The 25,708-nt window shown below is 34.6% G+C and overlaps 2 protein-coding genes, 1 long non-coding RNA gene and 1 other non-coding gene across 5 annotated transcripts; 1 reads left to right on the top strand and 3 right to left on the bottom strand.

The window, feature by feature from the left end:
• Positions 1–4,603: 4,603 nt before the first annotated feature.
• LOC143605944 (uncharacterized) lies at positions 4,604–5,946 on the bottom strand. 2 transcript variants are annotated; one of them, XR_013148647.1, is made up of 4 exons: positions 5,882–5,946; positions 5,111–5,196; positions 4,887–4,982; positions 4,604–4,653 (listed from the first exon to the last, which is right to left on the bottom strand). It is a non-coding gene; the product is annotated as an uncharacterized LOC143605944 (long non-coding RNA). The 2 variants fall into 2 exon arrangements; XR_013148646.1 differs by lacking the exons at positions 4,604–4,653; positions 5,882–5,946 and having other exon boundaries at positions 4,910–4,982; positions 5,111–5,285.
• Positions 5,947–5,980: 34 nt separating this feature from the next.
• Positions 5,981–6,867, bottom strand: LOC143605943 (uncharacterized). The gene is made up of 5 exons (XM_077081883.1): positions 6,836–6,867; positions 6,577–6,638; positions 6,419–6,484; positions 6,275–6,345; positions 5,981–6,158 (listed from the first exon to the last, which is right to left on the bottom strand). The coding sequence occupies exons 1-5, from the start codon at positions 6,855–6,857 to the stop codon at positions 5,981–5,983; spliced, it is 399 nt and encodes a 132-aa protein (XP_076937998.1). The 5' UTR covers positions 6,858–6,867.
• Positions 6,868–19,528: 12,661 nt separating this feature from the next.
• Positions 19,529–19,602, top strand: TRNAI-AAU (transfer RNA isoleucine (anticodon AAU)). Its single transcript has one exon. It is a non-coding gene; the product is annotated as a tRNA-Ile (tRNA).
• A 5,058-nt stretch (positions 19,603–24,660) lies between these two features.
• On the bottom strand, positions 24,661–25,494 carry LOC143605942 (DEAD-box ATP-dependent RNA helicase 38-like). The gene is made up of 3 exons (XM_077081882.1): positions 25,047–25,494; positions 24,878–24,963; positions 24,661–24,723 (listed from the first exon to the last, which is right to left on the bottom strand). Exons 1-3 carry the CDS (start codon positions 25,492–25,494, stop codon positions 24,661–24,663), a joined length of 597 nt encoding a protein of 198 aa, XP_076937997.1.
• Between the last annotated feature and the right edge of the window lie 214 nt (positions 25,495–25,708).

Below are 25,708 nucleotides of genomic sequence, written 5' to 3'. Positions count from 1 at the left end.
TCACCTCCCCCCTTGTCTTTAATTTCTGTATTGTATCTTTCTTGTGAGATCATGGAGCACGGGTATATTCTAATACTTTATGTTGTAATGCATTCTTTATTTATATCAGCTTATAATTAATAAATTTGTTTTTGGCATATTATTTTGTTACAGAAACATCACTTATTTGAAGGATTTGGATTTAGCTCGTCGTGATTACACTGTCAAAGTTCGTGTAATCCGTTTATGGAAGCAGCCTTTTTATAATAATCCAGATCAGTTTTACTCAATTGAAATGATTGTTGTGGATGAACAGGTATATCTTAATCCATTTAATTTAAACATTTTATTTTAAATTATGTTGTTTTATTTTTCATATCTTATTGACCTATACTTTTTACTTATAGGGAACCACAATGCAAGCTAATGTTCTTAGAAGATGGTTTCCCAAATTTGAAAGTCTTCTTCATGAATCCGGTTATTTTTACTATTCTTTTATTTTTATAGTCAACAATATTATTTTTACTTTGCACAGTTGTTATCATATGTTGATTTCTTATTTGTTATTATATTAGTTTTGAATTTATATTATAATTTTGTAGTAAATATTGATAACATTTACTATAATTGTCTTGATTGTTTATACTAATTTTTTTAATAGTTGTTTACACTATATTTTTTTCTTCATTGTAATTGTATTATATTTGAACATATGTTATAAAATTAGTATGTATCTTTAAGTAATTTTAGGAATATTTGTCAAATTGTATGTGAATTAAAGTTATTTGTATTTTGTAGTTTTTCATTTTTATTCAAAAGAGTATAACCTATTTTGTGTTCCAACTTTTTTTATTTATTATTAAAATTAATAAATAATTGTAGATATTATTAATGAATAAGCTTCTTTATAATATTATCCTCTTTTTATACTTAATATTACTTTTACTTTGCACAATTAATATCATATGTTGATTTTTTATTTTTTTTAGATTACGCTTTTAGTTTTTTTAAAATCACTAAATAATTTTTTGATTAAATCTTATTTACACTTCTTTAATTTTACTTTTTTAGATTGTTATTTCATTGTGAGGCCTACGATTGGTTTGAAGGACTCAAAGTAAAAATATGTGAACAACCAAAACAAGCTTGGTATTTTTGTGGACAGTGATGTGTTCCCATGTTTTGATTTCTCTGGTCCATTATATGGATTCTGTTTCACAGATTTTAAGGATATCATTGAAAAAACTGTTCTTGATAATCAAGCTTTAGGTAAACAGATTTTATATTGTACAATTATTTTTTTTCTCTGTACTTTAACTTTTTATATTTAAATCCACAAATTATTTTTCTAGATGTTATTGGTTTTGTTGTTGATGTTAAAGATCTGAAGAAATTCAAGAAATCAAAGGGTAAAGACACAAAGAAAGTGAATGCCATTCTTCAAGATCTTGAGTATGTATTCAGTGTTAATATTTTATAATTATAAATTTAGTTTGTAACCACTTTTGTTGAAATATTATTTTTAATTCTGTTTTGCAAGGATGAATTCAGTTTACCTTTCTTTATGGGATTCTTATGCTGATTTTGTTTTAGAGCACTGGCAAAACAGAAAAGAAAATGATGTTATTGTTGTTGTACTCCAGTTTGGCACATTGAAGTACTTTGGTCGTTTCGGTTATGTAAACAACTGTTTTAATGTTTCAGAGCTATTTGTGAATTCTGACATTGTTGAAATTACTTCATTTCGAAACTGGTTTTATACATTCATTATTAAAGTTTCATATTACAATATAATATGATTTTGCATATTTTTTATTTTACTCACTAAATTTTTCATTTTTTATCAGCCTCCTTCAAAACTCTGCTGGTTCATCATGTTCCACCCAATCATCTAGGTTATCTGGAATGTTTTTATCCCTCTATGATGAATATGTTGTAAGGAGCGAATTTGTTAACATAGCTGAGATAACTCTGAATGAGGTAAACTTTATTTGACTTTTTTTAATATTTAATATTTATGTTATGTTATAATAGAGTTAACATAAATATAGGTGAAGTCTGTGGTTATTGTTGGTACTGTTCGGATGATACAAGAAGAATTGCCCTGGTATTATTTTGCTTGTAAAACTTGTCACAAGAAGGTTACAAAAAAGTGTGATAGTGATGAACATACTATGGGTGTTTTGGTTGATCAAGAAGATGTTTTTGAATGTAAAACAGAGACTTGCAATAATACTGTTATTGAAGTTGTTAAAAGGTTATATTATATTTAAATTTTATCATCATATTTTTCTTATAATCATAGTATTTTGGGAAGAGGTTCCAAAAATATTCCCCAAATTTTAGAATTCCAAAAATGTCCCCCTCTAACTCATCTCCGACGATGCGTTAGGAAGTCTATCTTTAACACATCGCCAAAGATGTGTTAGACTTCCTAACGCATCGTCGGAGATGAGTTAGACTTCCTAACACATCGGCAAAGATGCGTTAGACTTCTTAACGCATCGTCAACGACGTGTTAGCCTCTTGTTTGGTATTTTCAAGGGAAAATTCCCAAAATGGCCCATTTATAGAATGTGTTTCAAAGTTTATCTCCTCTAATTCAAGTTTCCAAATTTGTCCATTTGGTATCTCGTCGTCGATGACATGATAGCGACCACCGACAATGCGTTACTGAAACAAATAGGATAACGACACGTGGCCGGAATCTGGCCGGAATAGGTCGTCGACAATGTGTTCTTCGGCCCAATTAATCATAGACGATGTATTCTTGTTAACGACAGGCTGCCATACCTAACACCCGTGTTCACCTCGCCGGTGAAGACCTGCCGGATCTCATGGCCGGTGACTTTTTGGGTATAACATAGGGTTGACGATGCGTTATGTTTCTAACGTAGGGTAGCAACGATGCGTTTTCCACTAACGCATCGTGGAACACCTGCTTTAGTGGATAACACATCGTTGCTACCCTACGCTAATGTTTAAAACAGGGGTTCCACGATGCGTTAGTGGGTAACGCATCGCTGCTACCCTACGTAGGGTTGACGACACGTTAATGTTTAAAGCAGGGGTTCCACGACGCGTTAGTGGATAACGCATCGCTGCTACCCTACCATAGCAACATAGCGCATCGTCAATCCTATGTTATACCAAACAAGTCGTCGGCCATGAGATCCGGCAGGTCGTCGCCGGCGATGTGAACACGGGTGTCAAGTACGGCAGCCCGTCGTTGACGTCGTTAACAAGAACAAATCGTCTGTGATTAAATGGGCCGATAAACACATCGTCGACGACCTGTTCCGGCCACATGTCGTTATCCTATTTGTTTCAGTAAAGCATCGTCGGTGTTCGCTATCGTGTAGTCGGCGACTAGATACCAAATGGACAAAGTTGGAAACTTGAATTAGAGGAGATAAACTTTGAAACACATTCTATAAATGGGCCATTTTGGGAATTTTCCCTTAAAAATAACAAACAAGAGGCTAACATGTTGTTGACGATGCGTTAAAAAGTCTAACGCATCTTTGCCGATGTCTAACTTATCTCAGACGATGCGGTAGGAAGTCTGACGCATCTTTGACGATGTGCTAAAGATAGACTTCCTAACGCATCGTCGGAGATGAGTTAGAGGGGGCATTTTTGGAATTTTAAAATTTTGGGGACATTTTTGAAACCTCTTTCCAAAATAGGTCTATTTTGAGAATTTTCGCATTATATTAATAATTACCCAACATTTTTTCATAATTACCCGTATACATATATAATCATGCATGTTAAAAGCTAGCACATCGATTAGAAAAAAAATGACACGTGATATGATTTAACTTGAAAACTAACAAAGTTGGTGAAAATGACGAAAACAAGCAAACTTCTAAAAAACATAAGCATGATTCTTGATATTTCTTTAGTTTAAGAACGAATCTACAATTTACTCTACTTTGCGAACTATTAATTTGATTTTCAACGTATGCTTTATTCCTCTAAACTTTGTGTTTCAAGTTTATTTAACATGATCTTTTATCGAATACAGTGATTTACAATGTATAACGTCGGTCAAAGAAACCACAAAATAGTTATTTACAAACATTATACACTTGAAGTATACTTATATTTTATATTCGACAAGCTTAATAATTGTTTAAGCAATTCTGAAAGTTCAAAAAGTATATGAACCTTTAGACAATGTGTAGTTAAAACGTCTCATTTTTGGGCATTTTGTGCCATGTGGCAACACCGTTAGCAATGAAGAGTTTTGCAAAAAGTGATGTAGTGGACAAAACGCCACAACTCTCATACAATAAATTACATATGTTCCCCTCTCTCCTTCCCACACACAATTTCCACAAAAATTCGAGCCGAACTCACGTTTTGTAGGAAACGTTCCGTCAAAAACGCCGAAGGAGGGGGGTGGTATACGGTTTGGAGCCACAACGCCATAATGTGGCATGACTACGCATGGTCTTATGAATATCAAAGTTATTAATGCACTAAATTATCTGATAAAAGTTATTCTTGCACAATGTGAAAACAAGTCCTACACTTGAAATTAAAGGGTTATGAACCCTTATGAATACCAAAGGGTTGGGTTGGATAATCAAAGAAAGAGTGTATATGCATGTATCATATATATTATCCAATATTTGTTCTTATGTTCTAATTATTATGCATGCCTTACTCGAGCGAGAATATTTGCACATGTTGCCTATTGATATAATAATAATAATAATAATAATAATAATAATAATAATAATAATAATAATAATAATAATAATCTTTGTCTTATCCATAATATTCTAAGAACTTTTGCCTATTAATAATTAAGTCTTGTGGATTTGTTTCCAGCCAAGAGAAAATGAGGTCAACGTGTTTAATTTGATCATACATATACAGATATATAGTACTCCAACATGGATTTGTGCATGCGTTTGTCTGTCTTAATCTAGAGAGTGTTTCATTGGGGGGTCATCCTCTTTGCGTGCTTCCATGTCCTCCTCAGCCATCACCTGAAATGGCGAGGGCATAAATATACAAACCATCAGCTCCCACGGTTCAAGTTAAACGGAGAAAGAATCGCGCAAGTCAAGATATATAACATTTATACAGCATGTGATGGCATTGTTATAAAGCTCACCTTTTCAAGTTCTTCATCAAGTTTTAGTTCGAGTTGGTCCAAAAGCAAGTCATCGGTGGCAAGCTGCTTTTCCTCGGTTGGGGCTTCTGTTAAAGCCGAAGAAAAAATTAAACCATTAGGCAGATGAATTTCAACCACAAGTTGCTAAATTTGTTATTATCTTAAAAAAAGAAAAAAACAAGCTTTGTACGCAAAGAGATATTTTCTATATGTGCTTTAAAACATAGCATCTCAAGGCGGATGATGACTCTTAAACATAGTACTCGGGTATGCTAAGCAGTTAATGCGGAAAAATATCAGATATCGGTCAATGACCGATATCTGAGATATCGGTTATAACAGTAAGATATCGGTGGGATATCGGTAATTTTGATATCATGTAAAATTCATATATATAGCAATTTAACACTAATAATTCAGTACAGTCTCCTACCATTAACAAACTAACCTTTTGCAAATTGCAAAACACTAACAATCGTTGCAAGTAAGAATTGATTAAGACTTAAAACACTAACATTGAACGCTAAAAGTTGATTATTAAGACTTAAAACACTGATATCGGGAATATCAGTGATATATCGACCAAATATTAGTCTAATATCGGTCAATATCGTTGATATTATCGGTACCGATATTCTGATTTATATATCGGCAAGGGACCGATAACCGATATATCACTGATATATCGGTGATATATCGGCGATATCGACTGCATAGTGGGTATGAATAATACAGTTATTAGTTTAGTTGGCGGCAAGTGATCGATCATACCCTTTGTTTCAATCGAAGAAAGAATTGGTTCAGTAGCAGCTGCATCACCATAGTTTTCCTTCATCACCATAGTCTTCTGATTATCACCCAATAACAATATTAACATAATGAATTGTAATACGGATTGGAGTATCGGTACAGTAGAGAGAAATAACTCACGGGATAGAGCTCTTCATTTGTGGTCATACTTGGAAGAAGCAGCATCATGTTGGGATCATAGCGAGCACGCAGAGTGTCTGGAAATCCAACAAGTTTTGGAATACGCGGCTTCGGCTTCCTATACATAGACAATAATAATAATAATAATAATAATAATAATAAACACCATCACAAGATAATATGTGTATGCTAACTATATATTAACCTGGACACTGTGAATGAAAAACGAAATACCTGACCCTTGTTTCATCATAATCAATCTCATAAGTGTGGAACCAGTGCTGCGTCCTTGGTTGTTCCATGGACTAGACAGGAAATCACCAAAGCGTGTAGTAACGTCAGGTAATAACAAAACAAAACAAACAGCATTATATATACGCGTCTCAACGTTTCGAGAAAAACAGAGTGAACTTCCTCAGTAACGTGTGGTTGCTCTATGAAACACTATAGAAAACGAAAAGTCACGACCGAATTAAAATGTAAAAATATAATAATAATAATAATAACAATAAAGAAAATATAATAACAAAACCTACCTCTTTCGGCATATTGAAATACTCAGGTTTGCGTAGCTCCCAGAACTGATCACGAAGATCTCCTAATTGGTAAATAAAAATAAAAATAATTAGAAAATTTGGCAGAAGTAGTAAAAACAAACCCTAGTTGCCCCTAAAACCTACTAAAAGTTGAAACCTAGTCTAACTGCACGCAATATACAAGCTAACGAAACACGAATTAGTTCATATTCATCTCACAATCAATTTGTTCGATAGATAATATAACGAACAAACGAACCTGGTGGCGTCGACATGTTCATGTGATTTTGATTGATTTTGATAGGTAATATAACAGCGTATTTGTTTTTTTTTTTAAGACAGGCGGTGGAGATTTAGTATTTATTAATTTATTATTAATAAACAATTTAAGTCATAAAAAATAACCAAATATGATAACACGTTCAACTAGTACGTATTAACAGTTCCGTTAATACGTTTCAAACAAAAAATCATCCATTTAATAATAACACGTTTAAATTCGACTTAACCTAATACAAATCTACAGTTAGGTGGTTAACATATCAAAAAATTGCCCCTAAAAACATCTAGTTACAGGTTACAAACACCTACTAAAAATATATATAATTTAAAATATAATCAACAACAAAGAGAAATTAACAAATTAAAAACATCAGAGCAGATTTGTAATTAAAATGTTCTAGTATGTTCTAAATCAAAAAAACAACGAATCCTATTCACGATTTGCTATGAAAACACATAATTTGAAGTCTAATCGAAATATAAATACTTGCCAAACTATACGTTCTAAATCAAAAAACAACAATCCTATTCACGATTTGGCAATAAAACACATAATTTGAAGTATAATTGAATCACAATTACTTGACAACTATAAAACACAATATCGATCATAAATTCAACAGAAAAATAACCTAAAAATCGCAAAAAATTAAGTTATCAGTCGATTAAACCTACAGTATACAGCTAAATATATCAAAGTTGATTAAAATTAAACCTAGAATTACTTACTTTGATGATCGTAATACATGACGTTAAGATCAAAGAAGGCCGTCAAAGTTAATCGATAAGAAAAATTGCCAATTGTTAAGCAGTTTTTGGATACGTGATCAAATAGAATAAAACATGGTATATACAAAACGGGTTGTAATTATACAAGCACGATTAACTTTTAAAAGTAATGTAAAAAGACAAAAACACCCTTCTGTTAACCTCGCGTACGTAATGTACGATAACCAATTTTTGTATTGAATCCTTTATATATATATATATAACAACTCGGATTTTCCACATTATTTTAGAGCCGAGGGTAGTGGGGCGCGACTGCCCAGCGTGGACGACGTGGACGCTGCGCACACCACTACACTATTCCCGTGGATGGGGGCGCGGACGTGGGGGGTGGACGAGACCGGGGGCAAAACTAGCCGTTGGCTATTTATTTTAAAAAAAGTTTTTTTTTATTTACAAACCCACTATAAATAACAGCCCCATTTTATAATAATAACACACCATTCTTACTCCCTTTCTCTCTAATAATTTTAAAATCTCTCAAGTTTCTCAAATTTAAACCATGTCGGGATCGGGTTACGGTAATATTAACATCAACGACCCTCAACTTCCCAGGGGATTGAACTACTTGGACGACGAAGCGTTTCAAGCGTTCATGGATATGTTACAATCTGATTATTCGGTCCCGGAAACACAACTGGAGCCGGCACCGGAGAAGCCGGCAAAACGATCCCACAAAAAGGGGAAGAAAACCGGAGAAGCGGATGGTCCTTCGGCACCGGCTAAGCGGAAGTCTACTTTGTGGTCTAAATAAGAGAAACTTGCGTTGGCAAAAGCTTGGATTGAAATATCCCAAGATCGGAACATGGGTAAATTATTTCGCGAATTTTATTGTTTAATATATCTTTTAAGTTTTGTGTACACTTATTACATTTTTTGTTATTTATTTTGTAGCCGACTTTCAAAGAGCTCGAGTTTTTTGGGCCAAGGTTCGGAAATGTTTTTATAATCAAGTGGGCAGTAGGGCTCATACCGAAAATATGATATCGACTCGGTGGACCGATACTCATAAATATGTAGGATTGTTTACCAACATACATAATTGCAATGTTAACTGAATGTGGGCGAGTGGATCCGATGATCTCTCGGTTTACCAATTCACTTATGATGAATGGAAACAAAAGGTGTTGAGGAGGTATGGGGTGGTGAAGACGTTTAACGAGGGCTACTTGTGGGAGTTTGGCTTTTCTAGCCAAACACTTTAGCCACCTACCGTCATCCGACCAAGCGATAATGGAGGAACAAAAAGATCGTATTCGGAAGGAATTGACGACAAAAAAATAAAAACGCTATTTATATGTTTTTCTTATTTTCTATTTTATTTTCCTTTTTATTTATGTTTTAATGAAGTATTTTAATATATATTTGTGTGTATAACAAAAAAAAATCAATCAAGCCTTGGATCACCTGGACCACTACACCCTCTGGGGCTTGATCATGTGTCACGTCAGCGCATACGTGGCACAAATATATTAAATCTCATGGGCTTGGATCAAGCCCCACTAGCCTTTGCCTAATAAATAAAGATACTCACAATTAAGACAAGTGGTATATTGTATTGAAGGCAGAAGATGATGATGTTGTGGTGCAGGAGACTGCCAAGTGTGGACACCAAAAGAGAAACAGCCGTCGGATAAAGAGGGGTAGTAGGCCCCACTAGGAGTTTTATAATGTAAAAAAAGGGGGTATTGGTTTTAAATACTCCGAAATTTTATCTGTTGGTAGGGACACTCTCAACTAACAATTTGTCTCTCATCACTCTCAACTTGTAACATATTTTCTTCTGTCATTCCCGAACTTTACGGATCTTAACTCCGTTAGTTTTATTGCTGATGTTGCATTTTTTTAATGAGATGGCAAGCTTACGTGATATTTTCTTTAAAACATGTGGGGTCCCAACTTCCACTTCATTATAAAACATTAAAAAACTTAAAACTAAAATAAAAAATAATAAACCCTAACTGTAGGTCCCAAAACCGGATCAAACAACACAACAAACTAAGAACTAGTTGTCTTGGATTAACCTCTTCACTAGTTGACGGAAACAACTAGTAAGGACCGAGATCTCGGATCTTGTGGTGGGGTTAGTGGAGACCGAAAGTAAGAGAGGAGGGTTAAGGGTTAGAGAAAGTTTTTGGTTACTTGGAGAGAATACTTGGATGGAATAATAATTGAAAAGGGTTGTATTCACAAAGGTTGTGGAGAAATGGGTTAAGTGACCCTTTATATAGGGTCCCCATTTCTCCAACAATTACATTTTGTCCTTACAAAATAAACGTACTGAGGTACGTAATACACCGACTCTAAACAAATATAAAGACATACGCAATCCTAAAACTAATATAGAATATTGGCCCTACAATCTCCCTCTAGGATTGTGTATGTCCAGAAACCTTCAACAATTTTTTTGTTTTGTCTTTATTTCTAGAAATCTAGTAGTTGTCTTGATCCAAGAGCTTGAACGAGATTGGATCTTGACAATTCTTTATTTTCCGATCTTGAAGACTTGAACTTCAATCTTATTTCCTGGGAAGAATCGGAAACAACAAATTTTAGAAACATCAGATGCGGGAGGCTCGACATTTAATTTTCCTTTGTTGCCTTTCTTGTGCCGACTTGTTTCTTTGCTTTGTCCTTCGACTGATCTTCAGACACGATCAGTTCATTTTTGGGTTCAACTGCCAACTGTCACGTTCTCGTTTTCTTTTAAGCGCTTCATATTTGGCAACTTCAGTCTCCGCAGCCTAGGACACTTGATCTTGATCTACCCGTCCATGTACAGCTGCACAAAACTTAGAGCAAATAAGATTCGTTCACAGACCCTCTTGAGGGTCAAAGAAGAATTTTCTTTTTCAAAATATGCCCCTCAACTTGTAAATGATTTATATAAGTCCCAGGTTTCCAACGAACTTTGCATGAACGACCTTGACAACAAAACACATAATTTTGAATAAAACAAAAGTTTAATAAAATATGTACGAACACATAAAAACTTAAAATCTTTTTGGAATTTTCATATATCAAATATTTCAAATATATATACTTAATATATTAAAGTTGAAACATAAAATAAAACAAGAAAAATGAAAAAAGATAGAAGTAAAGATGAAATTAATATTATATAACAATAATATTTACAGAATTTTCTAATGACTTTAATATTTTTACAAGAAAAGATTATAATATATGTATTCAAGTTAAACTAATTTTAACAAGTAAATTAAAATAAAATAAAAACTAAGGAAAATGAACTAAAATTTAAAATTAAGGTAAGAAGAAAATTAATATTATATTAATTATATTAAATAATTTACAAAATTATATGGATACTTGTTTTTGGGTGAGAAAGATCACGACATGGAATCACATTGTCTATTGCGTCCTAGATCACACTTCTATTTGGATATTATTATGCCAAGAACCCAAAGTTGATTGTAGATATGTTGGTCCACTTTAAACTTAACAAGTATTTTGATTTCACCGTGATACGTTAAGGTATTAATTAAGCACAATACTTGTGTGGTCCCCTGTTAATCCAACATGTTACAAACTCCATCATACCTCGGGCATAGTTTGTGTTCATCAGTATCACCCCGAATTGACTCCGACCCCCTAATAATTGATCAAAACATTTTGAGCTTCATAGACTTTTTGCAAACTTTTCTTTCAAACAATATGTAAAGGTTGAACCATGGACTTACTAGTTTTGTTGACTTATGCCTTCATATAAAGTGTTTAGGACTTACTTGTTTGCCCCACGTTACGTGGTTCTAATATACCCATTTTTGTTTGATAAAATTATCAACATTTTTGTTGTTGATTTTGAATACTTTTTGAGTATTTTGCAGTTTTTCTGCTTTTTCAATGATTTTTGATATTTTTCATTCGAAACTAAAGCAAGAAATAAGTTTTCATTTTCTGACCAATCACTAACGAGCTCGTGTATGACTGACTATTAGGATTTCTGTCTTCATTGATATGACTTATTTGGAGTCAGCAACCGCTTCATAAGAGTGTAACCACTAGCATAGGCAGATATTTAAGTTTATATCACTATGATACTTACTCATTTGTTAAGCCTATCTACACATCAAACAATGATCTTGTTGCCTTTGGTCTACTCTTTTCATGTGCTAGGATCACCTTATACAGTTTCTTATCATTTTCCAAAGGTCGGATCAATTTCTCAAAATATTTATAAGTTTTAATATTTATCCGACTCCCTCTAAACATGATCTCACTCTAAACAAGAGATTATACTTTTCAAACTTTTTCAGATTTTCTTAATTAAAATAAAATAATATAAAATATTTTTGAAAAATCAAGTGACTCATTTTTTGTTTTTCTTAAAGAAAGTAAAATATAATATACTCTTAAGTCATTTTCAGATTTTCTTAAATAAAATAATAATATAAAATATTTTTGGAAAATCAAGTGACTTAGTTTTTGTTTTTCTTAAAGCAAAGATAAAATCTTTTTGGTGTGTTAAAGTTAACTCCTTTTCTCCCTCTAAAACTGAGACATATTTGAAAAATATTTACAATTTTATATATAAAGATAGATAGGTTGTTTTAATCAAAATAGAACAATGGCTTTAGTGAAAAGGTCAACAAAACTGTTGTCAGATGGACTATCCTAAACATGCATTGTCATATCATATAACAAAGTTGAAGAGATTCAAACCGAAGCCCAGTGGCTGACGCAGGATCCATCACTTGAAAGAAGTAGTTGGACGAAATGAGTTTGAGAGACGCTCGACAAGTTGTGGTTGAGCCATTTGAACAAGGTCGGCATTGTTGAAGCACAAGGTATGAAACATTTCCCTTTCCTTGTAGTTCTCCCATGTCGCTTATGAAAGACTCGAATCCGCCATCGAATGCTTTAGCATCAAACAGCAAGAGTTCGTCTCCCATCATATGTCGGGTGCAACCACTATCTAAGTACTGGATACTATTGATAGTCCTCCTTGATTGACCCTACATGCACTAAGCGATTAAATAGACATGGGTTCCCGAGACTTAGTTGTCTCAGGAAAGTCGACTATAAATCGACCAAACTTGATTTTATTTCTTGAAAACAATTTATTTCTTGGCAACTCATCGCTTGAAGAACAGTCCTTAGGAATCCAAGCACAAGCTTGTTCCTTGGTTTTGAAGATTCTGGACTTTTGTTTTCTAAATTTTAAAACTGTTTTTGGTGAATCCTTAGACTTTTCAGTCTTAGGATCCTTTTTGATTTTATCCTTTTTAGTTCTCCAAAAAGGTTTTCTCTTGGGTTTTATTTTATTGACTTTGGATCTCACATCCATTTCACTGGCTTCACTATCAGCTTGATCAGTCCTTGAATCAGGGCTACTAAAAGCACCTTTTGGGGACTGACTAAGCCGCCTTTGAATATCAAGCTGTTGCTTGAACCAGTGCTTGCAATGTCTTGCAAGGTGAGAAGAATGACCACAAACAAAACAACACTTTCTCCTAGGAGCACTATAAAAAGGTTGGTGTGGTGGGAAGGTGATCCGTGGAAAGGAACATGATTATAAAACACATTTGATGATTGACCTCGATCATCAAAAGTATTAGTGTAATATGGATCAACAAAATTTTATTGATAATGACTATAATAGTTGTTATCAAAACAGTTGTATGACTGAGGACTTTGTGATTGATTAGTTTTTTGAGAAAATGATCTTTTATTTGGTGGCACGTATTTACTTGAAGTACTCGTTTGATTATCATTTTCAAACACTTTGCTTTTACATGAATTATCCTCAGTCTCACAACTTGATGATGAACAACTAGTTATGTTCACCTCAACAGGCCTTTCCACCGACCCACTTTCTTCTACACCAACTGCTGGAGAAGATGGACTACTAGTAGGACTAACTGAAGGAACAGCTGAATCAATAGTCTTAGGAGCAGCAGGAACAAATGTCTTTGAAATTGGCACATGACCAATACCATAGACCATTTCTTCATCTGGTGGTGAGTTAAAATCAAAGTGAGGAAGGCTAGTATAGTTATCATTAAAAGGCGGTGGTACAACAGAACTATCATAGCCTATACCAGTCTTTAATCTTAACTCCATATGTGACCCAATTAATTTATTCAGCTTTTCGGAAGCTAACTCAAAGTTTTCTATGGCAATTTTCTTTTGGGTTAACTCAATTTCTAATTTAACAATTTTAGCATTTAGTTCAATTACATGATTTTCATGACGTTTTGCTAAATTTCTAGCAATTGAAACTTGTTCCCTAAGATCGGCTATATCATTACCATGAGTGTAAATTCTGATAGTGTAAATCTTTGCAGCATTTTTAAGATCATCATTCTGAACTCTAATGCTCTCAATTTGTTCAAGAATTTTAGCATTATGGTTTCTATAGTGAAGAACTTTATCGATACATTCTTGAGAGCAGAGTTTGTGTACCTCGGGAATGAGAGAGGCAGGTGTAGGAATCCCATAAGTGGAGCTCGATGAGGTGTTTGCTTGATTACTTCCACCTGCAGCACACTCGTGGATGTTAGGACTTGCTTGACTGCTCACACCCACATCACTCGTCTCATCTTTATTTTCTTTGCACCAAGACTTGATGGTAGAAGTCAAATCTGAGAGTGTTAAGGTATCCAGGTTTGTCGTTTTCCTGATGGTAATCACACTGCTATACCATGCGTAAGGCAGTGAATTCAACAACTTCATGTTGATCTCAGACAACCGAGGGATGATACCGACACTACTCAATTTAGTAACGAGTGACTCAAATCTGTTGATGAGAGAGGCAATCGATTCTCCTTGAATATGTTTAAACTTGTTAAATTCTTCTTTTAACATGTTCATTCGGCATTCCTTCATATTGAGACTCCCTTCAAGCTTAGAATTGCAAGACATTTTTTTTAATGGAAGACTAAGTAAAAAATAAAAAAGTTTTTTTTTTGTCAACGGGTCAAAGTCAACGGTCAATGGGTCAAAGTCAAGGTCAACTGGTCAAAGTCAACGAGTCAAAGTCAACGGTCAACGGTTCAAAGCCAATAGTAAATGGGTCAACCCTTTACTCTAAGATCAAACACTCTTGAAACAAAAACTGCTCAATAGCTAAGTCCAAAGTATTCAAATAGTAATTGTAGTCAAATGGACAATTGTATTCAAATAAAAATTGTATTCAAATAGTGATGTGACCCACCGAGTTCAGGTAGGATGGTGTAGATGGAAAGCAGCCACAGGTATATTGTGCGACAAGAGTTTCCCGACTAAACTAAAGGGAAAATTCTATAGGGTGGCAGTTAGACCTGCAATGCTATATGGAACAGATTGTTGGGCCATCAAGAAGGCACAAGTGCGGAAGATGGAGGTAGCAGAAATGAGAATGCTACGTTGGATGTGTGGGCACACAAGGCTAGACCGAATAAGAAACGTTGTGTTTCGCGAGAGATTAGGGGTGGCGAACATAGCAGACAAGATAAGAGAGGGGAGATTGAGATGGTTTGGACATGTAAAGAGAAGACAGACGACAAATCCTGTTAGATCCGTAGAAAACATTACTATAGAGGGGAGGAGGGTAGAGGACGACCGAAATTGACTTGGGATGAGAGGATTAGGCATTATTTGATAGACCTAAACCTCTCCGAGGACATGGTTGAGGATAGGAATTTGTGAAGAAGTAGAATTAAAGTTAAGGATTTTTAGAGAGAATTGAATACCTTAGGGCTTAGACTTAACTTATTTAGGTCACATACCATAATGGTATTTCCCTTACATATATTATTATTATAATTATTATTAGCTTTTATATAGCTGTTAAACTGTGATCTTATTATTAATATTATTATAATTAGTAGTAGTTTTTATATAACTGTTAAACTTTGATTTCCTTTATTTTGCTTCATACACTTGTACTTAGAGCCGAGGGTCTCTCTGGAAGCCACCTCTTTATTCCTTTGGATAGAGGTACGGTGTGCCTACATCCCACCCTCCCCAGACCCTACTTATAGCTTTGCTGTCGGTGGGATTTTACTGGGCATGATTGATTGATTGATTGATATATATTCAAATGAACAATTGTATTCAAATGAAAAATTGTATTCAAATAACAATTGTATTCAAATGAAAAAATGTATTCAAATAACAATTGTATTCAAATGAATAAGTGTATTCAAATGATGAAGGATTTGAATACAATTTACTTGTATTCAAATGGACAATTGTATTCAAATAACAATTGTATTCAAATGAAAAATTGTATTTAAATAACAATTGTATTCAATGAAAAATTGTATTCAAATAACAATTGTATTCAAATGATGAAGGATTTGAATATAATTTACTTAGAACTCAAAGGCTTGGATTTGAATACAATTTTCTTAGAATAATTGTATTCAAATAATGAAGGATTTGAATACAATTTATTTAGAACACGGAAGCTTGGATTTGAAAACAATTTTCTTAGAACAATTGTATTAAAAAAACAATTGTATTCAAGTGACAAAAGTATTTGAATTCCTCTTTTAGAATGTCACCAACTCACTTTCCTATCACCTTTCTCAAACCATCCCAAATACATGCATAACACTACAAACACAAATATTTTGAGATTCACAAACCAAAAACACAAACTTTTCAACCAAACTTTAACATTCTTGAACTTGAACACTTTATTTTCTTGAAACTTTTGAAGAACACATTAACCCGAACCCACTTATTTTCTAGAAATTTCGTATTTTCACACACACAAGACCAAAATCCAAGGTTGTGACCCAAGATCTACAACTAGTAGAGCCCGAAAGCTCTGATACCAATTGTAGGTCCCAAAACCGGATCAAACAACACAACAAACTAAGAACTAGTTGTCTTGGATCAACCTCTTCACTAGTTGGCGGAAACAACTAGTATGGACCGAGATCTCGGATCTTGTGGTGGGGTTAGTGGAGACCGAAAGCAAGAGAGGAGGGTTAAGGGTTAGAGAGAGTTTTTGGTTACTTGGAGAGAATACTTGGATGGAATAATAATTGAAAGGGTTGTATTCACAAAGGTTGTGGAGAAATGGGTTAAGTGACCCTTTATATAGGGTCCCCATTTCTCCAACAATTACATTTTGTCCTTACAAAATAAACGTACTGAGGTACGTAATACACCGACTCTAAGCAAATATAAAGACATACGCAATCCTAAAACTAATATAGAATATTGGCCCTACACTAACTCTATCAATCTTCTCTCTCTCTCTCTCTCTCCATTTCCCAGCCACCACCACCCACCATAGCCTCTCCTTAACCCACTTCATCTCAATTAACATTTCATCCCTCTAAACAGCATCACCTCTTAGATCTAGCATAATATTAATTTAACAATCTTCAATAGACACAATGATAACAAGATTTCGAAGAGAAAAAAAATCATATCAAGGAGGTCACGTCTACCTCCTTAATTTAAGTCCCCCTGATCGGAACCCTACGCTATAACATACGCAGACGTCGGAGACTCGTCTCTTAGCATCACCAAATTCTCTGGAATGAAGTACACCGGTATTCGTGGATCCCTCAAGGAAAGTTCATCCGTTATTGTTCTCTGTATAAGAATTCTGGTTCCGTTAAAAAAAATTCCTTCCCTTTCCCTTTCTTATCCTTCCCGCTCCTTTCCTTGATTAAAAAACTCAAGAACAAGGCGTTAGAGAATCAATTGATTGTTCAGTATATACATATTCATGCCCCGAGTAAGGATGATAAATGATTGGAATTTAGTCAAATTGAGAGGAGTTTTAGGGTTGAGGTTAAAGTGGTAGGTTATTGTTGGGGGATTAGTCATTCAAATTCAAGTATGATGTCGATATGGCAGGTAAGTGGTGGTGGTCGGCGATGGTGTGGTGACCAGGGGAGAGAGGGGATATATTGATATGATTATAATTTTTGTTATTAGTTTTAGGTTTTTCAATTTTTAATAATGAAATGGAGGTTGGGACCACATGTTCTAAGGAAAACACCATGTAAGCATGCCACCTCATTAAAAAAATGCCACATCAGCAGCAAAACTAACGGGTTTAGGGTCCGTTAAGTTCAGGAGTGACAGAAGAAAATAGTTTACAAGTTGGAGTGATGGGAAACAAATCGTTAGTTAGGAGTGTTTTCTACCAACGAGTAAAAGTTGCGAGTATTTAAAACCAATATCCCAAAAAAAGGCAAATGGGCTTTTAGGTTAAAATAAAAAGCTTCAATATTAGTCCATCTTCGGTCTGGGTGACTTCCATACAATATTTTATGACCCTACGAAAGAATCAGATCAATAATTATGCCCTGAAGCTACCCCGCAACCTGTTCGAAATTTCGCCAGTATTGCCAAAGGGGGTATGTTCACCGAGCCGGAGAAAAAACTTAGTATGGATCGAACCACCGAATCGGATCAGACATTCAGTCTTGATGACTTCCATACAATATTTTTTGACCCTACGAAAGAATCGGATCAATAATTATGCCTGACGCCACCCCGCGGCCCGTTCGAAATTTTGTCAGTATTGCCAAAGGGGTATGTTCACCAAGCCGGAGGAAAACTGAGTATGGGTTGAACCACTGAATCGAATCAGAAATTCGGTCTTGGAGACTACCATACAATATTTTATGATCCTACGAAAGAATCGGATCAATAATTATGCCCTGACGCCACCCCGCGACCCGTTCGAAATTTTGCCAGTATTGGAAAGGGGTATGTTCACCGAGCCGGAGAAAAAACTGAGTATGGGTCGAACCACCGAATCGGATCAGAAATTTGGTCTTGGAGACTTCCATACAATATTTTATGACCCTACGAAAGAATCGGATCAATAATTATGCCCTAACGCCACCCCGCGGCTCGTTCGAATTTTTGCCAGTATTGCCAAAGGGGTATATCACCGAGCCGGAGGAAAAACTAAGAATGGGTTGAACCACTGAATCGGATCAGAAATTCGGTTTTGGAGACTTCCATACAATATTTTATGACCGTACGAAAAAATCGGATCAATAATGATGCCCTGACGTCACCCCACGGCTCGTTCGAAATTTTACCAGTATTACCAAAAGGTTATGTTCACCGAGCGCTCAAGAGGGCTCCTTGTCACGGACCAAATAGATGCTTAATTTGTGTTGTAACGCTTGGGTTTGTTAGCTCGTCCCGGACTTCATTGGGCACGGCCTCAGTGGGAACGAAGGCGTACATGCCTAGTCGTGCTTGCACGACGAACGCATCATTGGTTGCGAGCTGTTGCCGCTCGCCTGATGAGTCCAAGGCAAGACGAAACCAACAAGCCCTGATCATGAGCAGACTGATTGGCTGGCCTTCTGACGCCACACAGAATCAAAGGGATAGCTCGGTGACATCCTACTCTTTTGACACTCCCCGATTTCTTTTGCGTAATAGTTTGACTTAACAAATATGGGTGAGATGGCATGGGCCACTACTATAGATAAATAAATAAATAAAAATAATCAATGTTCATAAACCAGAAGATTCTAATATATTACTCTAACACACTTCAAGTCAAGATGTGTTCTGTTGACAATACAAATAATTAATATACAAGTATGACTTAAATACGACCAAGTTTTTTTCTGAGTCTGTCAAAAGTGATGGCATGTTTCATCGAATGATCGCACCCGATTAATCCACTAGTGACATCAAGAAATCGTGGGAGTGTGTAATGGTTATTAGATGCCATAGATGGATGTGAGATTGTGATTAATGATAGCAATTCGATTCGATTAACTAGAATACAAGAACTTATTAACTATTGTACAACTTGGTATTTTAGAGGGGCATGTGGTCTATTTTAAACTTAAAAGTAAAATATTTATATTATAAGTTCTTATTTTTTTAAAATCTTTATTGATGCTAAGGGACTGAATTTTTAAAAACAAGCATAATTGGCCTATTAGCTCAGTTGGTTAGAGAGTCATGCTAATAACGTGAAGGTCGCAGGTTCGAGACCTGCATGGGCCATTAATTGTTATTTTGTTTTCAACTTTTTCTCTTGAAACGAGTTTGCTCAGTCTTTGTATAATTATATTGGGTCAAATGGACTTTTAGGACATCTTTCTTAAAGATAAATATGGGCTAGATGCTAAAGCTTTAATGGCACCCTTTGTTTATTTCTGAAGTTCATGATGACAACCAATATATTTTTAAATGAGATATATCTTGAATTACACGGTATTTTAGTACTCCCTCCGTCCCATTATAAATGTCATAGTTTGATTTTTCAAGTCTTTCTTGCTTAACGTTGACCGACAATATTTTTGTTTGTGTTATATAATACTTGATGTTAAATATATAAATGGATTGAGTTTTAAATGTATTTGACACTGATATAATTTTCATCAAGTATTATATGACACGGAAAAAAATATTTACGGTCAAGTTTGCAAAAGAAAGACTTGACAAATCAAACTAGGACACTTATAATGAGACGGAGGGAGTATTTGTTATTTTGTAGGGGATTCAATTTATTATTCTATCTATTGGGGGTTGTAAATGCATAACTTAGTAATTTGAGGACTAATTTTAACTAATTAAGATATAGGGGGTTAAGTTAAAACTTCTGAGGTGTCTTTTAGGGTTGTAGTTTCATTATATATACAAGAGCAAACTGCGATTTTCGTCCTTATGGTTTGTTCAAATCTGCAGTTTTAGTCAAATAGTTTCAAATTTGCGATTTTCGTCTATGTGGTTTCATTTCACTTGCAATTAAACCTGATCTTACTAACCCCGTTATGTCTGGTCGTTAAACCCGTCAGCGTGCCCCTCACGTGAGGGGCAGTTTTGTCCTTTTTCTCCTCACATAAAACCCCGTCCTAATTCAGCACCCTCGTGTGAGGGGCTGGGTGTATTTGGCGAAAAATGGACAAAGTTACCCCTCGCGTGGAGAGCACGTTGATGGGTTTAACGACCAGACTTAACGGGGTTTGTTGGGTATGGTTTAATTGCAAGTGAAATGAAACCACAGGGACGAAAATCACAAATTTAAAATTATTGGACTAAAACCGTAGATTTGGACAAACCACAGGGACGAAAACCGCAGTTCACTTATATACAATGTTAGATGGATAGCCGCAAAGCACTAAAACCTTAATCATACATTTGAAGAGGGGAAAACTTAGTGTTTGATGAAGGCGCGGGCGCCCGTCTATTATCGTTGTGTCGCACGAGCACTTGTCTATTATCGTTGTGTCGCAAGGGCACCTGTCTATTATCTTTAAGCTGACCTCTTGATGGTAGACTGCATTAATATTTATTGATAACTAAAATCCTAGTTACCGCTACATGTATTTTGTTATTGGTAAAACTGATAATTGTATGTCTCATGATATGTTGAAAAGGATATTTGCTTTTGACACAAGTGGAGCAATAAGTATGTGGGAGAAACGAGTGAGCATGTTGCTCACAACTAAGAAAAACACCAGCCAATTACTTGGAGATCAAGCAAAAAATTTTCACACTTTTATAATATGCATTATGATAGTATTGAAATTTGAGAAAAATTAGTTTTACTTCATTGCTAAAACAAAATCGGATTGTTCCCTAGTTCACAAGAAAAAATATTATCATGAAAACATGGTAATAAAAATATAGTTTTACTTCGTTGCTTCGCATTTTTGATTATTTTAGTCGTAAACGTCTTATCAATTATTTATTTTTAATGGGCAACTTATTTGACAACAGTAACACGATCAGGGTGCCTAACAATGCATGACTATGACAATAATAGTTATGAATTTGGTTAGTTTATAACGATCTTTTACATCCTTTTTTTATTTTTTATTTTTATTGGTGTGAAAATACATCACTTTGTTGTCACAACATGAAGTTGTCATTTGTACATTTATTATTTTTCTAAAAAAAGTTCATTTTTATTAGGCTACCCATATTTCGATTTCCACTATTAACTAGTTTGGCTTGTTTATTTTCTATTATGTGTCTTTTTTTTCTTTAGGTGATATAACAAATAAAATAGATATCGATCTGGCTAAGGTAAGTCTTTAATTTGTTGTGAGCCACACATTGTAAGTTGTTTGGTTTAACATTTGACTTACATCAGATTGCATATGCGTCCGTGAGAACTGATGAACTTACTATCTTTGACATTGAGTATTCCCAAATATGTTTTTCCTTTCCGTTCCTATACTCAGTTTTAGCAACCTAATTTAGTATTTAGAACTTAAACTTTCAATGAGAATCTCGATTATGAATCATCATATATTAAGTAAGAGGCCTCCTGCGACCCAAGGATTATCCGGTATAGCCTTTCTGAATGATGGGATGAGGTTCGAAAAAAACATTAATAACTAAAATTCTAGCCAATAACTGTTGCATGTCTTTTATTATTGATTGCCGTATGCGTTTTTACTTGTTAACAGGCTACTTGCTTCTGACACTAGTGGATTACTAAGTATATGGGACATACAAGTGAGCAGGTTCCTCACAACTAAGAGCATCGGCGAATTACTTGGAGATCAAGTAAAGCCTTTTCACATTTTTATAATAAACATAACATACCGAAACTTGTGGATGATTAACGGTTTCCATTTGTTTCGATCAACACTTTCCGCATATTTTTGCCCCAACTTTCAATTTTGTAGCATGCATCCATATCCACGATGGTGAACAGAAACATGAACGATGGTGCCACCAGTAAGAGCCAACTCACTGCATCAACTTCATCATCCGCACCACCACCTTCGGGATCAAAACGTCCACTAACACCTAAGGCCAATACAAAATCTGGTTTGTACTATCGTGAAAAGGTAGTAACAAAGGTATAGTTTTACTTTAGTGATTTGGATTTGTGATTATTTTAGCCATAAACTCATTAATTCTATATCTTTAGCTGGGAACTTACTTGGAATCGGTTACCATATCAAGATGCTTAAAGAACGCTGTATAAGTACAATGGTAACAATGTGATTAGCATTCAATAATTGCGCATTTTTAAGTTTCAGCTATTAATTTCAAGATGAGTTTGTCAGTTTGATTTATTTATTTTCTTCTTTTCGTCCTTTTAAGGGAAAGATGAGATGAAACAACCGTCACACTTTTCTTTATCTTATGGTATGTGTTGGGATCCTTCTAATCAAGATGAGGTGTGTTTTTCTAAAGCAAACTTTACGTGGAAAGTTGATTTAAAAAAAAAAACTTCCTCACTAACACCTGAGGTCAAAAGAATTTATATTTGGTTTTTGCACAGTTAATGACAAAAACTACCATCATGAGAAGGCCCTTAATTAGTTAATGGGCATATTCATTGGCATATTTGGGTTTTTAAGAGAAAGCAATGGTAATTCAACTTCTTTACTTAAGAGTGTAGAGTAGGTTAATGGTTCAATCCATGTAATGTACGTATAACTTTTAGGTGTAATCTTCTTAATTAAATAATTATATTTCAAAGTCAATTTCCCTCTCTCAAAAGACTAGTATGTATCGGAGATTCATTTTTAAATATTTGATTGGTTAAAAGTATTAAAATAAACATTGACTAGATAGACCACTAAGAAAACACAGTGTGGATTATCTGAGTACCGAGTGCACCAATCTTTAAACTTAATCCGTCAATTCTTAATTGATGGTTTGTCGTATATAAGTTAATATTTTGCTTATAAATTTATAAAAATGGTTGAAAGTTGATTAAGTTATATTCCAATGATTATAATATTATTTTACTAGTTAACTTTTCGATATAGAAAACATATAAATGATAGTATCAGAGTTCAATTAATATAACTAGCCATATATTTTATAGCACATTAGGTGAAGCTTTGCTTAATCAGTCGCCTAAAACACTTACTAGTTGCAATTGTGCGCTATCACCCGCATCGAGTTTGTATTGGTATGATACATCATGTGTGATATCTCAAATCAACATTCGCATGTCTAACCATGCAACCTAAATTGGTTTTGTTGCACGATGTGCTTGTGAAGATTTGTGTGCGCACTCTCTTTTCAATAGTTGTAGACAACAATCAAACCATTCCACTCATGGTGTTCTCCTTGTTAAATGAACTAGTTACAAAATATAGTTGCATATACAAGTATTGACGTAACACATTCTAAAGCCGGTTTTGAAAGCTGATAGAGTTAAAACTAGCCGATAATTTTCTTCCGTGCATCAATTCTTACATTGTTGAATACCCATACATTACAGCTTTCCATAGGAACCAGAATACATAGTATGTAATTATGTAATTGCAATAGTATCCGAAGGTCACTGTAGATGCTCTTGTGATTATATGTTCTCAAAATCCCATAATATGTCCTAATCCCTTAATCATTGTTTACATAATACTCTTTACATTAATTCGATCATTTTCTACTACATTTTCTGTTACTTACTGATACTACCAGACAAGATGGTTTCACATATAGGCATGCCAAAGTATGATAATCCCACATGTCATAACAAGACACATCTACACAATATTTTTTATAGTGAAAGTATAGACGTATCTTACATTGCAGGTGTGGGAGTTCGAAACACTAGTTTGTATTTAAAAATGAAGAGAAGCATATTATGGTTCGTTCGTTGGTTGGTTGAGCAAAGTCGAGTGAAGATCAAAACAGTGATTAGAATAGAAAAGCTTCTTTCGTTGGTTGAGCAGAATCGTGCTAGTTAAATAGGTTTTCATACATGTGAGTCAGTGGTGAAACCGTATCAAACTGCATTGGTCCAGCTGTATAGGCTTTTAGTTAATTGAACGACCAACGAAAAAAAATTATTACCATAATCACACCATCTCTAGCAAGATGCTAGCCACATTAAAAAATTTACATCGACCATCCGATAATACAAACACAACACACCCATACTCATCCCCACCCCAACATATGGTTTTTTGTATAGTTCTAGTCATAAACAAAACTAATTTCCCAAACCAACTAAATATGAAAATATGAAATCCATTTCACATCCAATATAAAAAAAATCATGCATGACCCCATTGGGTTTCTTGTACAAGTGATAATGAGAGAACACACTTAAGTTAAATTAACAAACGATACGAAAAAACTTTACATCAAACCAGCTTTCTCCAACGCGTCCTTGTAGTCGTCATCACTATTCGATGATGGTACCTACAAGATTTGAAGGTCAGAATCATACAATGATTCTTTGGTATTTAAGTTCAAGAACACTTCAAATTTTGTATGTGCTTGTTTATATACAAATAAATATCTTCTATACCTTTATAAATTTATTTACTTCAAGTAAAAGTAAAATGTATTTTACCTCGGTAACATCATGGTTAAAGTCACTCTGGATTTCCGCCATAAGCCTGTTTTCAGCGTCACCACTGAGCAAGTTGAATACAGCTCCTGTAAAATAACCAATTATTATTATAAATACAAAAAACCAATAATAATAATAATAATAATAATAATAATTAATTATCACCCACCCTTGCAGCCAACCCATCCTGGCTCAATTATCCGCAATTTATACCCGGGAGTAAAACGCCTTGCAGTGCGAGTGCGTATGAAAAAATCAGCTGGGAGATCCATATTAATGACAAGATTAACCTGAGACTGATCAAAGCCTACAAGAAGAGTATCTGTTGAAACTAGAACCCGAATTGAGCCATCATTGAATTCTTTGGTTAACTTATCTCGAGTTAATGCTACGGCATGACCATCCTTAACAAGTGCATCGCGTAACATAAGGGCTGATGCTATTTTCTTACGTGACACATAGATAATTGTTTGCCCGACAGATCCCTCTCTAGCGAACTTCAAGATGTTATCCGTTACTACCCGAATCTTCGACAACTCGTCCGGTACATTCACCTTGTAAACAGTCGCCACCATATTATCTATACACAGCTCCATATTATTATTACACGGCTCCATGCAAAAGAAAGAGAAAGAGCTAGGGTTTATGAATTTATATACTTCAACATTATTTTAGCTTAGGGTTTGCGAATTTATATACTTCCACAGCCCTACAACGAGCCCAGTCCAGATTAAAGAATTATATATTTTTTTATAGTTATTTAGCTATTAATTTGATATGTGAATTAAGGTCTAGTTCGCCATAAAAAGATTAAGCTTTACATGTGAAAAG

The sequence above is a fragment of the Bidens hawaiensis genome, unplaced genomic scaffold (genome assembly GCF_021521415.1).
Source record: "Bidens hawaiensis isolate Kalapana, Puna unplaced genomic scaffold, B.hawaiensis_p1.1 tig00072133_1, whole genome shotgun sequence".
Classification (NCBI taxonomy): domain Eukaryota; kingdom Viridiplantae; phylum Streptophyta; class Magnoliopsida; order Asterales; family Asteraceae; genus Bidens; species Bidens hawaiensis.
This window is presented reverse-complemented; position numbering and strand designations above follow the sequence as displayed.

Excerpts from the sequence above, each read along its gene's own strand:
- LOC143605943 (XM_077081883.1), bottom strand. The coding sequence starts at position 6,857 with ATGAACATGTCGACGCCACCAG. Across the intron at positions 6,485-6,576 it reads ATTTCAATATGCCGAAAGAG|TGTTTCATAGAGCAACCACA; the intron begins GTAGGTTTTGTT and ends CGTTTTCTATAG. Across the intron at positions 6,346-6,418 it reads TTCTCGAAACGTTGAGACGC|TCCATGGAACAACCAAGGAC; the intron begins GTATATATAATG and ends TTTCCTGTCTAG.
- LOC143605942 (XM_077081882.1), bottom strand. The coding sequence starts at position 25,494 with ATGGAGCCGTGTAATAATAATATGGAGCTGTGTATAGATAATATGGTG. Across the intron at positions 24,964-25,046 it reads AGGATGGGTTGGCTGCAAGG|GAGCTGTATTCAACTTGCTC; the intron begins GTGGGTGATAAT and ends GTTATTTTACAG. Across the intron at positions 24,724-24,877 it reads TTAACCATGATGTTACCGAG|GTACCATCATCGAATAGTGA; the intron begins GTAAAATACATT and ends CAAATCTTGTAG.